Source organism: Hyperoodon ampullatus (assembly GCF_949752795.1).
Source record: "Hyperoodon ampullatus genome assembly, chromosome: 18".
Classification (NCBI taxonomy): domain Eukaryota; kingdom Metazoa; phylum Chordata; class Mammalia; order Artiodactyla; family Ziphiidae; genus Hyperoodon; species Hyperoodon ampullatus.
This window is the reverse complement of record NC_136931.1, coordinates 12,491,927-12,513,218: the sequence shown is the minus strand read 5'-3', so window position 1 is coordinate 12,513,218 and position 21,292 is coordinate 12,491,927. Positions and strand designations below refer to the sequence as shown.

The 21,292-nt window shown below is 45.3% G+C and overlaps 1 protein-coding gene across 5 annotated transcripts; it reads right to left on the bottom strand.

Annotated features, from left to right (window-relative positions):
- Nucleotides 1-397: 397 nt before the first annotated feature.
- On the bottom strand, nt 398-16,248 carry ADAT1 (adenosine deaminase tRNA specific 1; the record flags this gene model as incomplete). Of its 5 annotated transcripts, XM_079723782.1 has the most annotated exons (9): nt 398-530; nt 3,348-3,434; nt 8,236-8,335; nt 8,869-9,014; nt 10,785-11,388; nt 14,120-14,250; nt 14,712-14,766; nt 15,730-15,798; nt 16,080-16,248. In XM_079723782.1, 9 exons carry the CDS (start codon nt 16,246-16,248, stop codon nt 398-400), a joined length of 1,494 nt encoding a protein of 497 aa, XP_079579908.1. The 5 variants fall into 5 exon arrangements, with proteins under 5 accessions (XP_079579908.1, XP_079579909.1, XP_079579910.1 ...); XM_079723783.1 differs by lacking the exons at nt 8,236-8,335; nt 8,869-9,014; XM_079723784.1 differs by lacking the exons at nt 14,712-14,766; nt 16,080-16,248 and having other exon boundaries at nt 15,730-15,761.
- Nucleotides 16,249-21,292: the final 5,044 nt, after the last annotated feature.

Sequence of the window (21,292 nt, the reverse complement as noted above, 5' to 3'; positions counted from 1 at the left end):
GACAGGCGAAACTCTAAAACTTGCAGAGATTCAAACATCATCTCAGCCCAATAAGTACTTGCCGAATCAATGTAGGAACACACAAAATGGAGCTATTGCAGAGTACTTTTAAAGCATCACATTCCAAATTCTTATTCTTAGAGAAGCAATAAAACACAGGACACATACCAAGGTCATTAGCAAGATGCTGTTTTAGCAGTGAGCTTCTTCAGTCAAGTATAGATTGTTCCATGTCCAGAATTCCATCCATCTCACACAGAAGAGATATTTTACTCTGGTAGATGGCAGTCTTTTTTTCCTGATCAGCCACAAGAAAAGCTAAGGCTTATCCAGCATGTAGGAAGAAGGCAGTCCAGAGTGAATGAATGGAAAACACCCTGCTGCCAGTAAACTTTGCTCATTTAAATTGTTGATAATCCGGTGGGTTTCTGATCCAGGATCCAAACGCCTGCTTCCGGAGTGCGCTCCAGGCCTGCTGGTAAGTGGATGCGGCCTCCTTGTACTCATGGTACGTCACTAGTTTCTGCACCCTAATGCACACACACCACCAAGCACACAGGTTCTCACTGGACAGCTCACCACCGTGGCCAGCAAGACACCTCAGCAATAGGCTGGACAGATTTATTACAAGAGACTTAGGAAACAGGAGGATTTTGTTATGCTGTCCTATGCTGACTCTTACCTCCTTTGTAGGGAATTCACTAGAAAACAGCATGGATTAAAACAGGTAAGAATAAACAGAATGCTAGTTTTGTCTGGTCCTGGTGGAATCAGATAAAACAAGAATAACTGTATCTACTACTTGGTTTAAAATTTTCTATGTGTCTATAATTTCCACCATTAGGATCTAGCTGTTAGAAATTTCTCAACTGCATTTTCCCAAAGCACTTTCCATCTTGATCATATTCTCCTATGTACTGCCAGCCAGCACCCCTTCCCAAATCCCTTAGTGTCTCTGACTGCTGAAGAATGGCTGACGTGCTGAATAATATCTATAACACTCACACCCAGATAAAAAGATTTTCTTGTGACAAAGATTCTTTCCTTTGATCAAACTTGAGTCAGGCTCCGCTGAGCCCTCTTCTCGATCCAGCCCCGACCTTGAGCTCCGTCCTTGCCATCTCATAGCTGAAGAGACTGAGCCTCACGTCTCATTGATTCAGGTTTTATCCTGCTTCTACTCTTTCGTTCTTTGCCAAGATCTGAGGAGACCCAAGTTGTTTCTTCACTCACTTCAGCAAAGATTAAAGTTGCTAATGGTAGCAAACACTGATTTTAGTTGTTTGATCAATTTCCCATAGCTTTTTTGTGGTTAATGGATGGGAACCACACACATGACAATGTTAAACTTTACCTGAGCCCTCAGTTCCCCAAACAAGCTATGGTTAAGAAATCTCCCTCCCACACTTCTGTGTTGTGGGAAGTGGCTGACTGCAAAGAACCACCCTTCTTCATGGCTTAGACAGACTCATGAATGCCCCCCCTGGTCTACCTCTAACAAGGCCAGACACAGACCCCATTCTTTGTCTCATAATGATTAGCTGAACTGTTTGTACCCACTGACACAATCTCGACAACATGCCTGCTAATTTGACCAAATACTAGTTATGCTTCTCTCCTTCCCCCAGACCCCCGAACTTTGAGCCACTTTCAGCCTGAGCCAGCATCAGCATGTATAACAAGCCCTTCTTTTAACAGCCCCTCCTGAGAATCAACACTTCCTGTTCAAATGTTCCATCACACGACCTGCTCGTCCTCCTCCCCCATTCCTGGCTCTGTCTGACTTTGCTTCTCTCTCCGTTTAAAAGAAAATTCCTTTGCACCTGCTCTTCGAGAGCCTGACAGATCTTAAGATTGCAGTGCTCTTGCTATTGCGCTAGTCGTCCTCCTCCTGTTGTAACAGGCTCTTCCTCTTATTGCAATAAACCTTTTGAATGAAGTCTCTCCTTACCTAAGTCCAGATTTGTTTTTAAGTCACAGAATGTACGGAAACCCACCCAGTTCCAGTCTGATTCATTCTTCCAGACAAGAAACAAGCAAACTGACCACGGATGATGGGAGGGCATCAATAATGACTGTAGGATGCATGATGGTGAAAACAGGTGGTAGCCTCTTCATATGGAAGCATATAGCTACTCCTTCGCTTCTCCACTGTTGTATGAAAAAGAATTTGGCTGATCTTTGTTGCCAGTTCCTGGCAGGGAGCCTCTAAGCTCTTAGAATTCCCCTAATGATAGGAATGTCTTTGTATTCATGGTGGACCCCTCAGATCACACCTAAATTTTTGCTTAACGAGATGACTCATGGTGGGCCCTAGTTTCAGGATGGGCTGGCCATGCCAGAAAGACCAACCATGAGATCAGAGAGTTGGGGCTTTGAGCCATCTGATAACAGTCTGACCTCCTGGGGTGGGGATATTGGAAGGTGGGGACTGAGTTCAACCACATCACGTGGCCAACAGTTCTATTAATCATGCTTATTGATGAAACCACAATAAACACACTGAGCACTGAAGCTCAGGTCAGCTTCCTGGTTGGTGACAGACAGTGACATGCTGGGAGGGTGATGCATCCTGGGGACACAGAAGTGTCAGGTTGGGGACCCTTGGAGACCTTGCCCTATGTGCCCCTTCCTTCATCTGGTCCTTATTTGTATCCTTCACAATAAAAGATAATTGTAAGTATGGTGCTTTCCTGAATTCTGTGAATTATTAGTGAATTATTGAGCCTGAGGGGGAAGTAGGAACCTGAGCTTGTAGTCAGTTGGTCAGAAGTGTAAGTGGCTTTGGGGCCCCCCCAGTATGTGGCTGGTGTCCTGAAGTGAGGTCAGTTTGTGGGGACTGTGCCCCTACCCTGTGAGATTTGGCCTAACTCTGGGTAGTTAGTATCTGAATTCCACCCACCCACCTGCCCCAGAAGTGGTTTTATAGTTCTCTACATTCCTGTTTGGAAAGTAATTTAAGCCTTCGAGCTTCCGTTCACAAGCAGTGATGTGAACAAAAGAAAAAGAGAAGAGAATGATATTCCCAACAGAATCTATTGCTCCCCAAGCACTCACACTTCCACAATGCTGTCCATCTGGAGGTGGAACAAGAGGAGGGCCTGTAATGACCCAGGCCCCCATTCTATAGGCTCGTGTGACTCTGTATTACCAACTACCCATCTGCCACAGGTCAGATCATACACATATCTGCAAATGGGGCCATGGGGATTGAAGAGCATGTGGTTAGCAATAAGTACCCACTCGCCTACCGAACCACCATTCCTGCCAAAGCTTCCTGCCATCCATAAGCAGAATTAAACCAGAAGTCTTCCTAAATATGAAAAAACATAGGTCAATGGCATCACCTGAGGGAGTCTGGCCACTTGTCCTCTGAAATACTGCTTAGCAGCTTCTGGAATGATCTAAAGAGCTCTACTTTGCTGATTCGGGATCTGTTTGGAAAAAGAAAACCACTAAGATTTATTAAGTGTTTACTATGTACCAGGCCCCTATCAAAGATACTGGGCTTCACATGGTATCTTTTTTTTTTTTTTTTTTTTTTTTTTTTTTTTTTTTTTTTTTTTGTGGTACGTGGGCCTCTCACTGTTGTGGCCTCTCCCATTGCGGAGCACAGGCTCCAGACACGCAGGCTCAGTGGCCATGGCTCACGGGCCCAGCCGCTCCGCGGCATGTGGGATCCTCCCGGACCGGGGCACGAACCCATGTCCCCTGCATCGGCAGGCGGACTCTCAACCACTGCGCCACCAGGGAAGCCCACACATGGTATCTTTTTAGGTCTGAAGGTCCTGAGCCCCCATTTTCACCTTCTTGCACTTGGCAAGAAGAAAACTCCAGACCCAAGAGTCTGATTAGGTTGAGGGACAAAAATGATTCTCATCTTAAGAAATGTTATCAGGGACTTCCCTGGTGGTGCAGTGGTTGAGAGTCCGCCTGCTGATGCAGGGGACATGGGTTCGTGCCCGGTCCGGGAGGATCCCACATGCCGCGGAGCGGCTGGGCCCGTGAGCCATGGCCGCTGAGCCTGCGCGTCCGGAGCCTGTGCTCCGCAATGGGAGAGGCCACAACAGTGAGAGGCCCACGTACCGCCAAAAAAAAGATTACACATTCACATTTCAACGTAGCCCTATCTTTATTCTAACGTACTTAGACACGCTTAGTTTTTTTGGTTTTCTTTTTTTTTTTTTTTTTTTTAATCTGTTACCCTTCTCTTTTATAATCCAATGAGCCATGTAATGATCTCTCCAGGATGCTCTGGTAGCTTATCTGGGAAGGGAAGAGAATATGCCTCTTCAGGGCAAAGAGAATTTAAAAGGATTTGCCACTTTAGGGCAAAAGGTAAAATTAAGCTTCTTGAAAATGAGGGTCCTTTATCTGATTCCTGTTATCTCACTGTTTGCAATAAACACAAAGACTTAAAATAAAATATTACCTTTGAGTGTCGCACTAGTATTTTAAATGTTTCTAACGTCCCAGTCTTGAGTTCATACTCCAGATCATTCTAAAAAAGGTGGTTCCAGGATAGCATTCAGGAATGAGAAGTGAGAAAACCCACTCTCCCCAGCAGCTGTTGGTCTTTAAAATTAAAGTAACTTTGACCCTTCAAACATAAAGTGCAGGGGCTTCCATGGTGGCACTGTGGTTAAGAATCTGCCTTCCAATGCAGGGGACACGGGTTCGAGCCCTGGTCTGAGAAGATCCCACATGCCGCGGAGCAACTAGGCCCGTGAGCCACAACTACTGAGCCTGCGCATCTGGAGTCTGTGCTCCGCAACAAGAGAGGCCACGATAGCGAGAGGCCCGTGCACCGCGATGAAGAGTGGCCCCTGCTTGCCGCAACTAGAGAAAGCCCTCGCACAGAAACGAAGACCCAACACAGCCAAATTAAAAAAAAAAAAAAAAAGTGTCTTAAAAAAAAACACATAATGTGCAGATTCATTTGATAACTGAAGAAGAAATCTATCTTAACAAGAAGCCCTGTACCATGTTAGAGGCACTCTCTCTCATTCAATTTTCACAACATTCCCGTGTGACAGATACTGTGAGTTACCCTTGCTTTGTTGTTAGGGAAGTTGAGGCCCAGAGAGGTAAAGTAATTTGCCCAATTCACACACTTGCGGGGAAAGGGAGCCAGGAATTAAACACCAGTCTCTTGAACTGCAAAGCTTCTGCTCTTTCCACCATGAACTTCCTCCTGTATGGAGTCTGCCTTCTAAATGCAGAGACATCCACAACATGTCAGATACCTCAGATCACCTACTCCAATATCCTTGTTTTACAGATATGGACACACTGAGGCCCAGAGAGCTACTGGACTTGTCCAAAGTCACCTGACAACTGGAGACAGAGCCAGGGTGAGAACACGGGGCACTCCCAATCACACATAAAACACTGACATATTGGGACAAACTGGAAAACAGCACTTTAGGAATCTGGAGAAAAGATAGTAATTTTGAGCCAGAAAGAAGTCGTAAGGAAAGCTTTTAAGGTAAAAGATGGTGTAGGTTCACAGTGAAGAGCATTTAGACTTGAGCAAAGCAGCAAACTGAAGCCACAGGCAGGTGGGTGGGGCCAGTGGGTTGCTGCTAGCCTGTCACTTACAGCAAAGGCAGAGCTCAGCAGGAAGTGTGGTCCCTGTCCCTTGTGACCTGCTCTGCTCACACATCGTGGCCTGTGGTTAACTGCTGGTCCCCGGAGAGATGCAGACAATGGCCTGAAGCAGGGAGGCCCTTGAGAAAAAACTGGTTAAAAAATCTCTACCCCTAACAATTTTGTAAATGCTACTCAATTCAACAGCTTAGGCCACCAAGAGGCAGGCTGGGTCTGCTGTATAGGCCATTTGAACCCTGCTTAGTGTCTGTGAAGAAAAAAACTTTTTTTTTTTTTAAGTCTAAAAAGATGTAAGTTAGTATTGTTTCCATTGAGGGAGACAAATAAGCATGTCAAAAAGAAAAGGAACAAATCCACCTGTGAACTTTAATTACAATACAACTTTTTTTTTTTTTTTTTTTTTTTTTGCGGTATGCGGGCCTCTCACTGTTGTGGAGCACAGGCTCCAGACGCGCAGGCTCAGCGACCATGGCTCATGGGCCCAGTCGCACCACGGCATGTGGGTTCTTCCCGAACCGGGGCACAAACCCGTGTCCCCTGCATTGGCAGGCGGACTCTCAACCGCTGCGCCACCAGGGAAGTCCCAATACAATTTTTTATAAGGGCGTAATAAAGAAATGGAAAAGCCACTTAGAATGAAAAGAACTACCTATAAATTGTGGGAGTCCTACAACAGTCACTCAGAGGCAGCTCAATCCAGACAGATGGAAATGCCTTTGGTGGGGAGGCTGCTACCCCATAGCCCCACCCACCCTCATGTTATTGCAGACCCTCTGTGGCTCACTGAGAGGGAAAAGCAGAGGGGGCAAGATGAACATTTAACAAAAGAAGAACCAATAAGGCAGATGCATGAAACTCCAAACACACAAGCATGAAACCCAAGTCTCATGTCCAACAGATCACATGCTCCACATTTCAATAAAAGCCAATTTGAAGATACAAAGTCTTGTTTTCATGGCACCCTTCTTGCCAGTCTGATCACTGTGCGGCTTCATAAATGATTCTCGGTTTCCAGCCTTGACCCACTAAACCAGAATCTCTAGTGGTAAAGCCCAAGAAAGTGTTCCTTTCAAAATCTTCCAGGGGAAAGAACAGTCTTCCCAAGAAATGATGCTGAGACAAGGACATCCACGTGCAAAAGAATGAAGTTGGATCCCTACCTCACACCTTATAAAAAATTAAATCAAAATGGATCGAAGTCCTAAACATAAAAGCTAAAACCATGAGAAGAAAACACAAAGTAAATCTTTGTGACAATGGTTTCTTACATATGATACTAAAAGCACAAACCACAAAATACAAAATAGATAAAATGGACTTCCTTATAATTTGAAACTTCTGTGCTTTAAAGGACACTTTCAAAAACTGGAAAGACAATCCACAGAACTGGAGAAATTATCTGAAATATATATCTGATAAAGGACTCATATCCAGAATATATAAAGAAATCTCTCAAATCAACAATGAAAAGACGAATAAACCAATTTAAAAAATGGGCAAAAGATCTGAACAGATATTTCTTTAAAGAAGATATACAAATGGCTAATAAGTACAGGAAAAGATGCTCAACATCATTAGTTATTAGAGAAATGCAAATCAAAACCACAATGAAATAGAACTTAACACCCACTAAAATGATTACAAGACAGACAATAACAAGTGTTGGAAAGGATGCAGGATAATTGGAATACTCATACATTGCTGATGGAAGTTTAAAATGGTGCAGCTGTTATGTAAAATAGCTTGGCAGTTCCTCAGAAGTTAAACATAAGGTTATCCCATGACCCAGCAATCCCACTCCTAGGTATACCCAAGACAGCTGAAAACAAATGTCCACCCAAAAGCTTGTATATGAATGTTCAGAGCAGAATTATTATAAATAATAGCCAAAAAGTGAAATAACCCAAATGCCCATCAAAGGATGAATGGATAAAAAACTGGTATATCCATACAATGGAAAACAGGAATGAAGGAGTGATACATGATACAACATGGATGAACCTTGAAAACCTATGCCAAGTGAAAGAAATCACATATTGTATGATTTCATGTAGTGAAAAGTTTAGAATAGGTAAATCCATAGAGACAGAAAGTAGATCTGTGGATGCAAGGGTGGAGAAGAGGATGGGGAGTGACTGCTAATAGGTGTGGGGTTTCTTATTGTGGTGATGAAAATGTTCTGGAGGACTTCCCTGCTGGTGCAGTGGTTAAGAATCCATCTGCCAATGCAGGAGGCACGGGTTCGATTCCTGATCTCGGAAGATCCTACATGCTGCGGAGCAACTAAGCCTGCAAGCCACAACTACTGAGCCCGCATGCCAAAACTACTGAAGCCCACGTGCCCTAGAGCCCGCACGCTGCAACTACTGAAGCCCACGCCCTCTAGGGCCCACCTGCTGCCACTACTGAGCCTGTCTGCTGCACCTACTGAAGCCCGCATGCCTAGAACCGGTGCTCCGCCACAAGAGAAGCCACCACAGTGAGAAGCCTGCACACAACGAAGAGTAGCCCCCGCTCGCCGCAACTAGAGAAAGCCCGTGCAGGGCAACGAAGACCCAACGCAGCCAAAAAAAAAAAAAAAAGAAAGAAAAAGAAAATGTTCTGGAATTAGAGGGTATGCTATACCTGGCTTGAAGGCGTCCGATTCCTTTCTTTGTTGTTCCCTGTGGAAAGCCATTGGCGGTGACATCCAGTGGCCGCTCAGGAACTGCACTCCAGCTGATGGCTATGAAAAGATAAGATTCTGGGGTTAAAACTGTTCAGTTTTCTGTAAATGTCAGAGGTATTTTAATAAAAATATTCCCCTACCACTGAAGACTCATGAGAGCTGGATATGACGCCAGAGACAGTGGCTGCCGCTCTGATGCCTGGCCTCCAGAATAAAACAGTATAAGTAGTTCATGATTCATCATCATCACCACCACCATCATCATAATAGCTAACAATCATTGAGTATTTATTACATGATGAACACAGTAAATGCACGAAACAGAATTTCTCATTTATTCTTTGTAACAACCCTGACAAATAAATGATAATTCTCATCTGAAGATGAAGGAACTGAGGCTAAGAGAGGACAAGTTGCCCAGGGTCATAAAGAGTGTGAACTTGACCCAGTGTGGGTATCTCCTGAACCCATGCTATTGACCACTTGAATGGTAAACTGCTACCCCAGGCTGGGAGGATGCAGTCCCTTCCAGGCCACTCTAATGTCCAGGGACAAGTTACTCCAGAGCAAGTGGAACCTAGATCCCTTACCTGCCCCACAAGGAACAAGTCGGCCTTGGTTCTCAGCCTTTTTTGCCTGTACTGCACAGCGGCTCTGTTCAAATAGTAAATCTGACTGCTGTATTTTCACTTCTTGAACTCCAAAGCCTTTGGGTAAAGCTGAGACATTCTGACACCTAAACGGGAGGGGAAAGGCATGTAGTTTAGGCTCACTCATCGAGAAGGAGAGTATCTAGGACTGTGGACCACATCACCACCCATGTCTCAGTGGGAGGCAAAGGCCTCAGAAGGTGTGTGGATTTATTTATTTATTTATTTATGGGGAGGATGGTATAGGAGGTTGTGACAGAACAGAATCCAGATCCTGTGAACCCTATGGCTGAAGGAAGATCTCCTCCACCGCTCTGAAGTGACAGCTATAAACTGAGTCACCACCCCTCAGGGACTTCAGTAACACCGAACTCCATTTCTCATATTGGCTGTGAAAGATTTGAAAACCTTAAGAAGAAATACTAACCTGTTGGCATCAGCTTCCTAGGGAGTCCTTAAAACAGGCCAGAAACCAAAATTATACTATAATATAAAAGCTTCATTTTTTTCTCGTGAATATTTCACACAAAGTAGTAGATGCCAACATGTAGTGGGTCTAGAACTGAGCAGACAGCAACTTAAAGTCTTGGAATCAAGAAAACACGGAAAACAGAAAATGTCTTGGGCACAGTGCCTAGGATTGCCTTTTTTTTCTTAACATATTTATTGGCATATAGTTTATACACCATAAAATCACCCATTTAAAGTTATAATTCAATTTTTTAAGTATAGTCACAGAGTTGTGCAACAAGCACTGCAATCTACATTTTCGTCACCCCAATGAGAAATCCTGCACCTAACGGCAGTCATTCACCATCTGCTTCTCCAGCCCCTGGCACCCATGAATCTACTTTCTGTCTCTGTGGATTTGCCTATTTTGGACATTTCACTCCATGAAACCATACAACATGTGGCTTCTTTCACTCAGCATAAGATTTTCAAGGTTCAGCCATGTTGTGACATGTATCAGTCCTTCATTCCTTTTTGTGGCTGAGTAACATTCCACTGCAGGGAGCTACCACCTTTTGTTTATCAGTTCACCAGCTGATGGACATTTGGGTTGTTGCACATTTGGGCTATTATGACTAATGCTGCCATGAACATTCATGTACAACTTTTATGTGGATGTATGTCTTCATTTCTCTTGTGTATGTACCCGGGAGTGGAATTAGTGGGTCATATCCTGGGGCTGCTTCCAAGAGTCAGCTTTAGGAGTGGTCCATTTGACAAGGGCCCACAGACCTCCCCTGGTCATGGCCTTATCTGCCCTCAGTTACTACAGCATTAATCAGGTTTGGCTGCTCTTCTTTAGGGAGACCATGCTTGAGGGGTCATCACTTGTCTTTTTTCTTTTTAAAAAATTAACACTAATGTCTGAAGGTTTTTAAACATTATAACAGCAATATATGCACACTGCAGAAAAATTAGAAAATAGAATAATCACAAAGAAGAAAAAAATCACCCATAATACCACAACTCAGTGGTAATCATATTAATACCTTGGTGTATATCCTCCTATAAATTTTTTCCTATGGGCATATATACTTTAAGACCGAAATGAACTCGTTTTACCTTCTAAATTGCTCTTTAAACATTATGAGCATCTTTCCGTGTTAAATATTCATCAATATTAGTTGTAATAAAAATCACAATCTTCTATTGCTGGCCATTTCAGTGGTTTCCTCTTTTTTTTTCCCCTTAAATTAGTACACACAAAGCTAAATATTTGAGCACTTTCTTAATTATTTCCTTAGAACAAATTCTTAACTCTTTGTACGTATGTATGTATGTCCAGGCTCTTTGGACATATTCTCAGACTGCTTTTTGGAAAGACTGTTCCCTCCCTGCCCTCTCACCTCCCAATCAGAGCTCTCTGCATGGCCTCCTGGCTGTACGGGCACTTCCCAATGACCACAGCTGACAGGTAGATGGGCTCTTCTAGGAAGTGCATCAACAGTGCCCCCTGGCATCCGAGGACGTTCCACCGTGCCAGCTTGTCACTGCAGGACATGGAGCAAGTCCTGTCCCCCCGGCCTGGCTTCACTCGGAGCAGCCCCACCCGGTGATAGGCAGCACCAGGCTTCCCTGAGTCTCCAGCTTCTCCAGGCACACACTTGGCTCCAGTTCTATAAACGTCCACCACTTTGGCGCCACCGGGGGCCATTCCAGTGACAGCGGCTAGCTCCTCTGCAGTGAGATTAGAGCTGCTGACATCTGGTGAATTAGGGCCACTTTCCTGGTTGCCAAAACTCTGATGGTGAGCCATACCATCAGGAGTCCTGGGCTCCAGCCTCATCTTTTTGGTCACAGGACTATCTGAGTCTTCACATTTCCTTTTATCTTCAGGAGCTTCTAGGTTATCACTAGCTTCTACTGATGGGTTATTGGCCCAATCTCTCCTGACCGGACAGCAAGGCTGATCTTCAAACTCAAGCATTGGAATGATGGAGGCATCCCCACCTGTAGGAGAAGAAATCACTTAAACCAGTGGTTCTCAAAGTGAGGCCACCAGACCAGCCACATAAGCATCCCTTGGGAACTTGATAGAAATGCAAATTCTTGGGACCCACAGTAGCCCTGTTGAATCAGAAACTCTAGAGGTGGTACCCAGCAGTCTGTTTTAACAAGGTCTCCAGGTGATACTGATGCAACGTCAAGTTTGAGAACCACTGACTTAAATGAAGCTTAATTCTATTCTCCCAGCTACCTGAGATGAATTAAGAACACTTGGCCAAATTTCCCTAACAAGAATTCCCTGAGGTTCTTGCTGAAGACCATATCCTAGACCCAGTGAGCTAGACTCTCTCAGTGGGAGGAGTCTTGAAAACTGAATTGTTTAACAAAGATCCCAGGTGATTCTTACCACAGGAGTTTTGGAAACACTAGATTAGACCAAGGTTTCTCAGCCTCCACACTGACATTCTGGGCCAGATAATTCTTTGCCATGGGGGCTTGCCCTATATATTACAGGATGTTTAGCAGCCTCCCTGGTCTCTACCTACTAGATACCAATAGCACCCCTGAGTCTGACAATCAAAAATGTCTGCAGGTGCTGCCAAATGTCCTCTGGGCAGCAGAATGATCCTGAGTTGAGAACCCCTGGCTTAGAATGAGCACAGTTTCTCAAGTGCATTTTGTGGAATATTATTCCTTGGAAAACAAAAGTGGATGGTTAATTTCATGGTTAAATAAGTTTGGCAAATAATGCTCACAATTTCCCCATCTTGCATATCCTCACAGTAAAGACTCACAGTAAATTACACAAGTGGTGTTTCCCCAAGCTGGTTTAGAGATTTCTGACCCACTCTGTGTTTACAGGTAATCAAAGAAAACCAGAGGTCAGTAAAAAGCACACCTCCCCTGTGAGAAGGGAGCTTCTTCTTCAAACACTAATGTGTATTGCTTTTCTAAAGTGTGTAAATAATACGTCTGTGGTCTTTATAACCTAAGAGTAGGAAAGGCAAGAGATGCAGAAGTGGGAGTGTTGCCAGAGAGGCTGGCTGGCAGGCTTCCAGAGACCTCACAAGGTGACAGTGACTTTGGAGAATTCCCCAGGGCCCACCTCCCACTCTGAAGGCTCAGAGATTTGATCTTGACAGATGCCTGAACTCAAGAGGCTGACTCATGCTAATACAGCTCACAAGTACCAGTCTGAAGTAGCCAATCCAGGCGCCAACTTATCAATTAGTAATGAGGAATAAATGCCGAGGGAGCCAAATAGTCACATTCTCTAGGTAGTGTTCTTTCTCCCTGCAGACAAACCATGGGTGGACATCACACTGTAAAAGATTACCCATCACCCTGGGAGTTAGATCAGTGGTTCTAAATTTTGATTTCAAAGATCAGTAAAATCTCCAGAAGATTTTAAGATGAATAGAGTGTGGACAACTTTTTATTCCACCAAGTAAGATCTTTAAAAATCCTATTTATCATTATTTTAAAAATACATAAAAATCTCATAACCTTAAAATGGAAAGAAATTGGTGTTTTGAAAAACTCACTGAGTAGTCCTGATTTTTCTCATCTGGCCATGGACCAGTACACTCTCACAAAGCAGTACCAGCCTGCAGACCACTGATTTATGTAGTCTGATTAGGCGGTCAGGCCAGCTGTGATCTCCAGATGTGTCTCTCTCCACAAGAATGCTACACCTCCCACTGGGATCAGCCAGGCCCTGGCTATTCAAAATGTGATACATGGGCCAATACCACTGGCACCACCTGGGAGTTGGTTAGAAATGCAGACCTCCGGCTCTACCCCAGACCTACTGAATTTGAATCTGCATTTTAACAAGATCCCTGGGTGATTTATATGCATATTACAGTTTGAGAAGCACTGAGTTAGGAAACAACCTATCAGGGCACTGCTAAGAATAGAGTATGGATGAGTCCTGCCTCCCTCTGTATGTCATTTTCCTGTTCTTTCATAAGCTATATTATATTTTTGATTTGAGTTATGATCTTCAGTTATTGTCTCTTAAGAGTGATTACTTATCTGCTCTAATTGCATAGTTAATTTTAAAATTTAATACTCAGGGGACAATCTTATATCCTTATTTCAAAGTTTTTAGGGTGAGGAAATTTTACTACCATCCCTGAACTGTTGTCTACAAAGGGTAGAAATTATTCCCAATTTTCAAGACAGGAAAACAAAGGACAGAAAATCGGCCAGGTCTGGTCTTCCCGCCTAATGCAACCAGAGCACCTGAACATCCCCTTACAACTCATCAAAATTTACCTTAACTAACCATGACTGTCTACATTCCCTAAAAAACTAAAGGCTGAGCAGGGACTAGTCTTATTCACGCTACACAACCAGTATGTCACACTTGCCTGACAAGGAGTAGAAAATTTATGTTTAATGAATGAATGAAATGAGTTTCAGGATAAATCACCATAGAACTCAGGGCTTTGGACCTCTAAGCCCTCTTGTTGGTTTTGGACCTTGTAGGGTCTCAGCTTTAAGCTTCCCAATCCTGCTTGGGAACTGAGAACTGAATAATAGTAGGAGTGAAGCTCCCTCCACTTTTCCTTGGTAGAGACGTGATTAGGCACACTGGGCTGTTCACAAAAAGGCACTATCAATGGTTGTAGCTCACTTCATCTAAGGTGTTTCTTTGAGAAACTATGGATAAGACAACAATAAGGAAGCAGACAATGTAACATGAATCCAAAGGCATTAATATACTTACAGGGTGTATGGCTGGAGAAAAACACAAACAAGAGGTCTGGTCTGAGTTTCCACAGTTCTCTCCGAGTTCCTGGGACAAAGATGGAATCCTCCTTCAGGGTGGCTGCCAAGTGGAGCTGATGGAGAAGGTACCTAATGGGGTGCAGGATGTTATCAGAATGAACAACCAGTCTCTGTGGTAAAGGGAAAGACTCTGGCTGCGTGATTACTAAGAAAGAAAGAGATACTGCAGACCAATGGGACTGGTAGTGATCTGGAATTATGAGAATGACCTAGCCCAGTGATTCTCAAAATGCGGTTCCTGAAACAGCAGCATCAGCATCAGCTGGAATTTATTAGAAATGCAACTTATCAGGCTCCACCCGGATCTGCTGAATCAAAATCTCTGGGGATGGGCCCAGCTATCTGGATTTTAACAAACCCTCTAGGTGATTCTGATGCACATCAAGCATGAGAACCACTGTCCAGACGAGCACTATTTTAAGCGCAGTTCAGAGGCCTACATAATCAGTATTACCTAGGAGCTTATTAGAAATGCATATTCTGGGGCCCCCACCCAAGCTAAATCAGACTCTTTGGGGATGTAGCTTTACCTTTGGAAACTCCTTCTGGCTATGACCTCAGCATGGCTATCATTGAGGATGTCTCCTGCGGCAAAGACAGGACATTAGTGAAAACATATGGAACCTGGAGATTCCCTGGTTCCTAAAAGCAGAACATAGCAGCTTCTCCCAGCACCCAGAATGGCCATGTAGCTCCTGGAGGGCTTTGCCTGAAAGTTTTACAATCATTACTGGCAAAGCATTTGCAGCAGGGTTTCCTCAACTAATGGACATTTAGGGTTGGAAAAGGCTTTGTTGCATGGGGCAGGGGGGCGCGGTCCTGGGCTTTGCAGGATGTTGAGCAGCATTCCTGGCCTCTCCTCACTGGAGACCACTAGCATATTCCCCTCTCCCCAGTTCTGACAACCAAAGTGTCTCCACATGCTGCCTAAGTCTCCTGGAGGGCAAAATCTCCCCTAGCTGAGAACTCCTGATTTATAGGGAAATCTTTATCTGGAGGAGAGGAGTCCAGATCTTTTGTACCCTCGTGCCATACTTGTGCTCATAGTGATAAAATTCCATCGAATTCTATCAATAGTGGTCCTGGAACAGCTTCATCATATCCAGGAGGAAAGGCTAGGAGAATGAGGAAAGCAAACTGGAGGAGGAATCTGTTAACGGGCAACCAGAAGGTGAAGATGCCAGACCCCTAAGGGATTTCCATATTCTTTCTGGTACCAGAATCTCCATTTAATTAAAGATTGCTTTGTGGGGCTTCAGATCTAATATGGAATAGCTAAGCCCAGGGAACTTTTGGTTTGAGCATGAAAATACTGGCCAACTTTCAAGCCACTCAGAAAGATGTGCTTGGTGGCCTTTGCTTCCACAGCTTACTTCATTCTTTAAATGAGTTCTGTCCTTTCAACTGGAGCGACAGTCAGTGGGAACTGAAAGGTCAGCCACCTAGCGATATGGCCCCTTTGCTCCGCCGAGGAGAGGAACGGATGACATGCACACAGGTTTCCAAAAGCTCCCTAACAGGCCCTGTTCAGACCCCACCGGGGCTTACCGCTCTTCCTCATTTTGGACTGCCCTATGCATTTGGTTCCTGTTCCCATTGAGACAACTTCCTTTGTCACTGAGGGGAAAAAAAAATCATTAAGTGAGCTCTCAGAATCTGAATGGTCTATAGGTTTAATAAGTCTGCACATTGAGTCCCCCAAAGGCTGACTCAACTGTGGACTGCGGCTCCAGCACGGCCATCTACCGCCACCAGAGGTACCCCGCCCCCTGGCGGGGAGCAGCGGAACATGCCCAACATCGCGGTTTACACCCAACCGCCATCGTCCCTGCCTAGCCCTGTGTAGTTCTACGATCTCCTACAGGGAGAGACAGCGTTCCAGGGAGAAAAGGTCTCACCGTGCACCGGTCTGTCAGGGCGGTCGCAGGCCTGGTCAGCTGTAAGTTGTATCTTCACCACGGCTGCGAGCAACGTCCACTCGCGCTTGGGCTCAGGCTTCCCTTGCTTGGGCAGCGTGCTCCCATAGTGCTCATAACACAGCCGCGCAATCTCATCCGCGGTCCACATGGTGTGAGCTGGTGCTGAGGCCCTGATCAAAACCCACAACCATCAGAAGGGCAGAAAGGAGAACGAATGCAAGATGCTACAACCTTGCACCGGTGCTTCAACAGGCGTTCAGATATAGCCCGTTCATGTTCATACTGAGGTTTCTCAGTTCGGAACCCTATATGTATCGTCTTCTCCTACTACCCCCTCTGCCTTCTTTTCATCTTTAATGAAAGACCAAAGAAGTCCCAAATCTCACAACCCCGTAAGATACCCTATTTCTTCAAGCTGCTTTTTTTCTTCTTCTAATGTTATATATTTGACATGTTTCTAATGAATCTGAACCTAACTACTCAAAATGAAAGCATGAGAGGGAAGTATCCTTGTTACTCCAATTTTCATTTGGAAATAGCATGTAACATAGCTGAGGCTGCAGACCTCAGCTTGCCTTGGACAGACCCTCACCGTACAAAGTTTATCTTTCCGGGGAGAAGGTTTTTCTTTTCCGTCCTCTTTTTTCAGACGTTTTACTTGTCATTCCGTCATAGCAGATAGTTTACCTCCCTCTAGTAAACCTCCACTGATGCCCCCATCAGGAAAGCAACCCTTTAATTTCTTCTACAGCGTTTCATGATGCAGAGGGGAGAAGTGACAAGATTCTAGGGTTTCTCACCAGTCAACTGTTCTGCTTCTCAGAGTGAGTGCTTTGGAGTTAGCACTTCTGGATTCTCATCCTGCTTTTGCTACAAAGTAACTGTGCGATATTGTGTAGATTACTTAACCTTTCTGTATCATCTGATAATAGAGACAGTAGTATGTAATCCACTGGAGTTACTGAGAGGCTTAAATAATTACAAAAAGCAATTGGTACAACGTTGAGCATAATTAATGTCAACTGAGATTAATATAACAAAAAAGAACACTTGAATTTCCTGATTGATTTGCCTTGGGCTCCTTATCAGGTAGTGGAACTGTAATGGACACGTAAAACCATGAATAAGAAACCATGAAGCAGATCAGACCTAAAAGAGGCCTAGAATACTTCCCTGGAAACTCTCTCACTATTGACTCTATGGATGCTCACTCAGTGACCTCATTTGGACTCAAATGTATGAAAAGCTTCCTAGTAGAAAATAAGATCATATGGTGATAGACAAAGCCAGACATGTCACACACACACACACAAAAAGGCTCTACTGAACCCCAATGCATATAGCAGACAACTGACTTTTCTACAATGAGAAAAACTGCGTTGTGTTAAATTAATTAGACAAGGAGGCCGTTAGATTGATGAGGCTCTAATGCTGTGGTGGCCTATTTACGCAAACCAAGATCTAAGCATGTTGGGCTTCCCTGGTGGCACAGTGGTTAAGAATGCGCCTGCCAACGCGGGGCACACGGGTTTGAGCCCTGGTCCGGGAAGATCCCACATGCCGCGGAGCGACTGGGCCCATGCGCCACAACTACTGAGCCTGCGCTCTTGAGCCTGTGAGCCACAACTACTGAACCTGTAGGCCACAACTACTGAAGCCCACGCGCCTAGAGCCGGTGCGCCACAACAGGAGAGACCACCGCAATGTGAAGCCCGTGCACCACAACGATGAGTTGCCCCTGCTCGCCACAACTAGAGAAAGCCCGTGCGCAGAAACAAAGACCCAACACAGCCAAAAATAAATAAATTAAATTAAATTAAATTAAAAAGTTAAGGTAATTCGGTTGCCAGAGGAGAAAAGGCTTTAGAGGGGTTGGAAGTGAAGCCTACTTCCCTTAGGCCCCCTTCTCAATATCCTCCAGGGGCCCAGATGGGGCCCATTAGGAGACTCCAGGCCCCTGCAGCAGGGACAACGTGCGGGCCTGCCCCCTTGGGCTTTGTGGGATGCTGCCGAGAGGCCACGCGCCCCGCTCTCGTCCGCAGCAGGAGCTCTCCGCACGGGGGGGACGGTGGCATTTCCCTGAAAGGAGCCGCATTTTCCCACCGGACGCGCGGTGCGAGAGGCGCGGTCCTGATATCCTCTACCCACACAAAAAGGGCTCCGGAAAGTCGGACAGAGGGGACCTCACCCAGGAGCCCCAAGGTACCCCTTATTTGCGCGCCCTCGGCCGCACGACCCCACCCCCTTCACGGACGCTCCCCTCCCACCTCCACAACGCGCGCTCTCGAAGGGAATGAACAGAACCCTCGCCGCGCAACGGCCTTGACGTCACAAAGAGGCGGTTCTTTCAGGCCCGTCTCCGGAGGCGCGCAGTGCACGCTGGCCCTTGTAGTCGTTCAGGGGGCGGAGCCAGGGGCGGCTGGGCTGATCCCTAGAGTCTAGCGACTTCCGGCGCTGTGCTTAGGTAGCGGTTAAACGGGTTCAGGGAAGCTGGCTTCCCGGTGGGATAGATTCAAATAGTAGAGTGATGTCGTATCTTGGAACACCAGTCTGAATTCTGGTCTAAAACAGCGATGTCCAGTAGAAATATAATTCGAGCCAGATATGTAATTAAAAAATTTCTAGTAGCTACATTTTAAAAAGTCAAAATAAATAAGTGAAATTAATTTTAACCATATATTTTATTTAACCCAGCATATTCAACATATTTCAACGTGTAATCAATATTTTTTATAAATTTGAGATATTTTACATTCTTTTTTTCATACTAAGTTTAAGAAATCTGGTGTGTATATTACACTTACAGTACATCTAAGTTCTGACCAGCCACATTTCAAACGCTCAATAGCCATACGTGGCTAGTGGCTTACCGTATTGGACAGCTCTAAACCTTCAGATTGTCAGGTATAGGTAGTATAGCTGTCTTGGATAGTTCAGGAGCCTGTACCATTCCGCAGCTGTATACCTCAGTTACTAAAGATGAGAGAATTCACTTTTCTTACTACTCCTCAAAAGCTAGAGAAGAAGTGCAACTTACTTGACCCCCATCTTTCTCTCTAGATCAGAGGAAAAGGGCCACAGGCCTCCTCCAAGTGTCAGGACCCTGATCCTCGTTCCTCTCTCCAACATGTTTAGTTTTTTTTTTTTTTCCGGTACGCGGGCCTCTCACTGTTGTGGCCTCTCCCGTTGTGGAGCACAGGCTCCGGACGCGCAGGCTCAGCGGCCATGGCTCACGGGCCCAGCCGCTCTGCAGCATGTGGGACCTTCCCGGACCGGGGCACGAACCCGTGTCCCCTGCATCGGCAGGCGGACTCTCAACCACTGCGCCACCAGGGAAGCCCTTTGTTTTGTTTTTTGTTTTTGGCCGTGCGGCATGTGGGATCTTAGTTCCCTGACCAGGGATCGAACCTGTGCCCCTTGCATTGGAAGTGCGGGGTCTTAACCACTGGACTGCCAGGGAAATCCCTCCAGCATTTTTAATCTGCAACTGACTCCTTGTCTTTAAAGACTCCTGGCGGGGGAATCATCTTCCAGGGTTATCTCAGGGATTAGTACCACCATTTGTCTAGTTGCATAAACTGAAAAGTGAATCACCTTGTCATTTCCCTTCCCTTCACCCCCATAATATAATCCAATATATAATCCATTACCAAGTCCTGTTGAGCTTTCTATCTCTTGAGTCCATCCAATTCTGTCCATTTTCATGGCAACACCCTAGTCCAAACTGCTGTTGTCTCCCTCTTGGACTGCTTGTTAACCTTGGACTTTAACCTCTTTCTGCCCACCTCCAATCCTTTTTCACAGAGCAGCCAGACTGATGTTTTCAAAATGCAGATATGATGTCACTCCCCTGCTTAAATGCTTCAGTGGTCTCCCAGCACTTTTAAAATGCAGACAAAGTCCCATAGTAGGGCTCACAGCCCTGTATGACCAGCACCCTCCTGCCTCATCTGTTGGCATATTTCTTTGGGTTTTTGTATCTAGTGGTATCGGTCTTCTCCTTGTTCTTTCCTCGTCAGGGCCTTTGCACTTGTTGCCACACTATGGAAAGCCCTTCCTTCCCTTCTTTGACTAGTTAGTGCTCTATCTTCTCTCAGATCTCAGACCTGATGTCCTCAGGGAAGCCTTCCTTAACTAGGTCTGTTAGAGTTTCTCAATACCCCATGGATCTCTCCTTCAAAGCATTTTCCAGAGTTGCCATTTTTTGGTTTTTTGGGGATGACTTATTAAATATCTATTTTCTTAAAGGATTTTTTTAAAGATTTAATTTTATTTATTTTTGGCTGCGTTGGGTCTACATTGCTGCGCGTGGGCTTTCTCTAGTTGTGGCGAGCGGGGGCTACTCTTCGTTGTGGTGCACGGGCTTCTCATTGCGGTGGCTTCTCTTGTTGTGGAACACGGGCTCTAGAGTGCAGGCTTAACTGTGGTACATGGGCTTAGTTGCTCTGTGGCATGTCGCATCTTCCCAGACCAGGGATCAAACCCATGCCCCCTTGCATTGGCAGGAGGATTCTTAACCACTGCACCAGGGAAGTCCCCTTCCAGCTTTCATTCTGTTTGTCATTTTTCCTGCTAAACCGCACAGACAAGATGTCTACTGCTGCTTCAGTTCCTCTATCCCCAAGCTCTTTGAGGCCAGACAGCTGGCATCTGCCCCCAGCCTACTACTAAACAGCTCTCGACAGATCACTTGTGACCTCATTAATCCTTGTTGCCTTTTCCAATGGTCCACATTGACCGTACAGTGGTGCCGGAAGTCCAGTCCCTTATCCTGGTGAGTTGACTTTTCATTTTAATTAACACCACCTTGCTGAAGGATGTGCCATATGATGTGTTTCTTCTGAAATACCACCTGGTCATCTAACCAGCACTGCCAAGTGCTCCTGGAGCCTATGTTCAACACCATCAAGGAGTGAGGTTCTCAGCATTTCCCGTAGTTCCCAGTTAGGTAATTCTGTATGCTTAGATCATTTTACCAACCGCAAAGTAAAAACCTACTCTGTGAAAGTAGACTGGCAGCTCCCAAGCTGAGACGCTTGCAGAGGTTTTGCTGAAGTGCAAAAGACAAGTCCTTTGTTGTCTCTTTGGAGAAAAGTTTCCCCCAGCTGCCTCCCTGTGTCATGGGCTCTTTTAACAGCAGGTCCCCAGCCATACCCTTGTCACATTCTTAGCTCAATTGAAGTGTGCTGAAA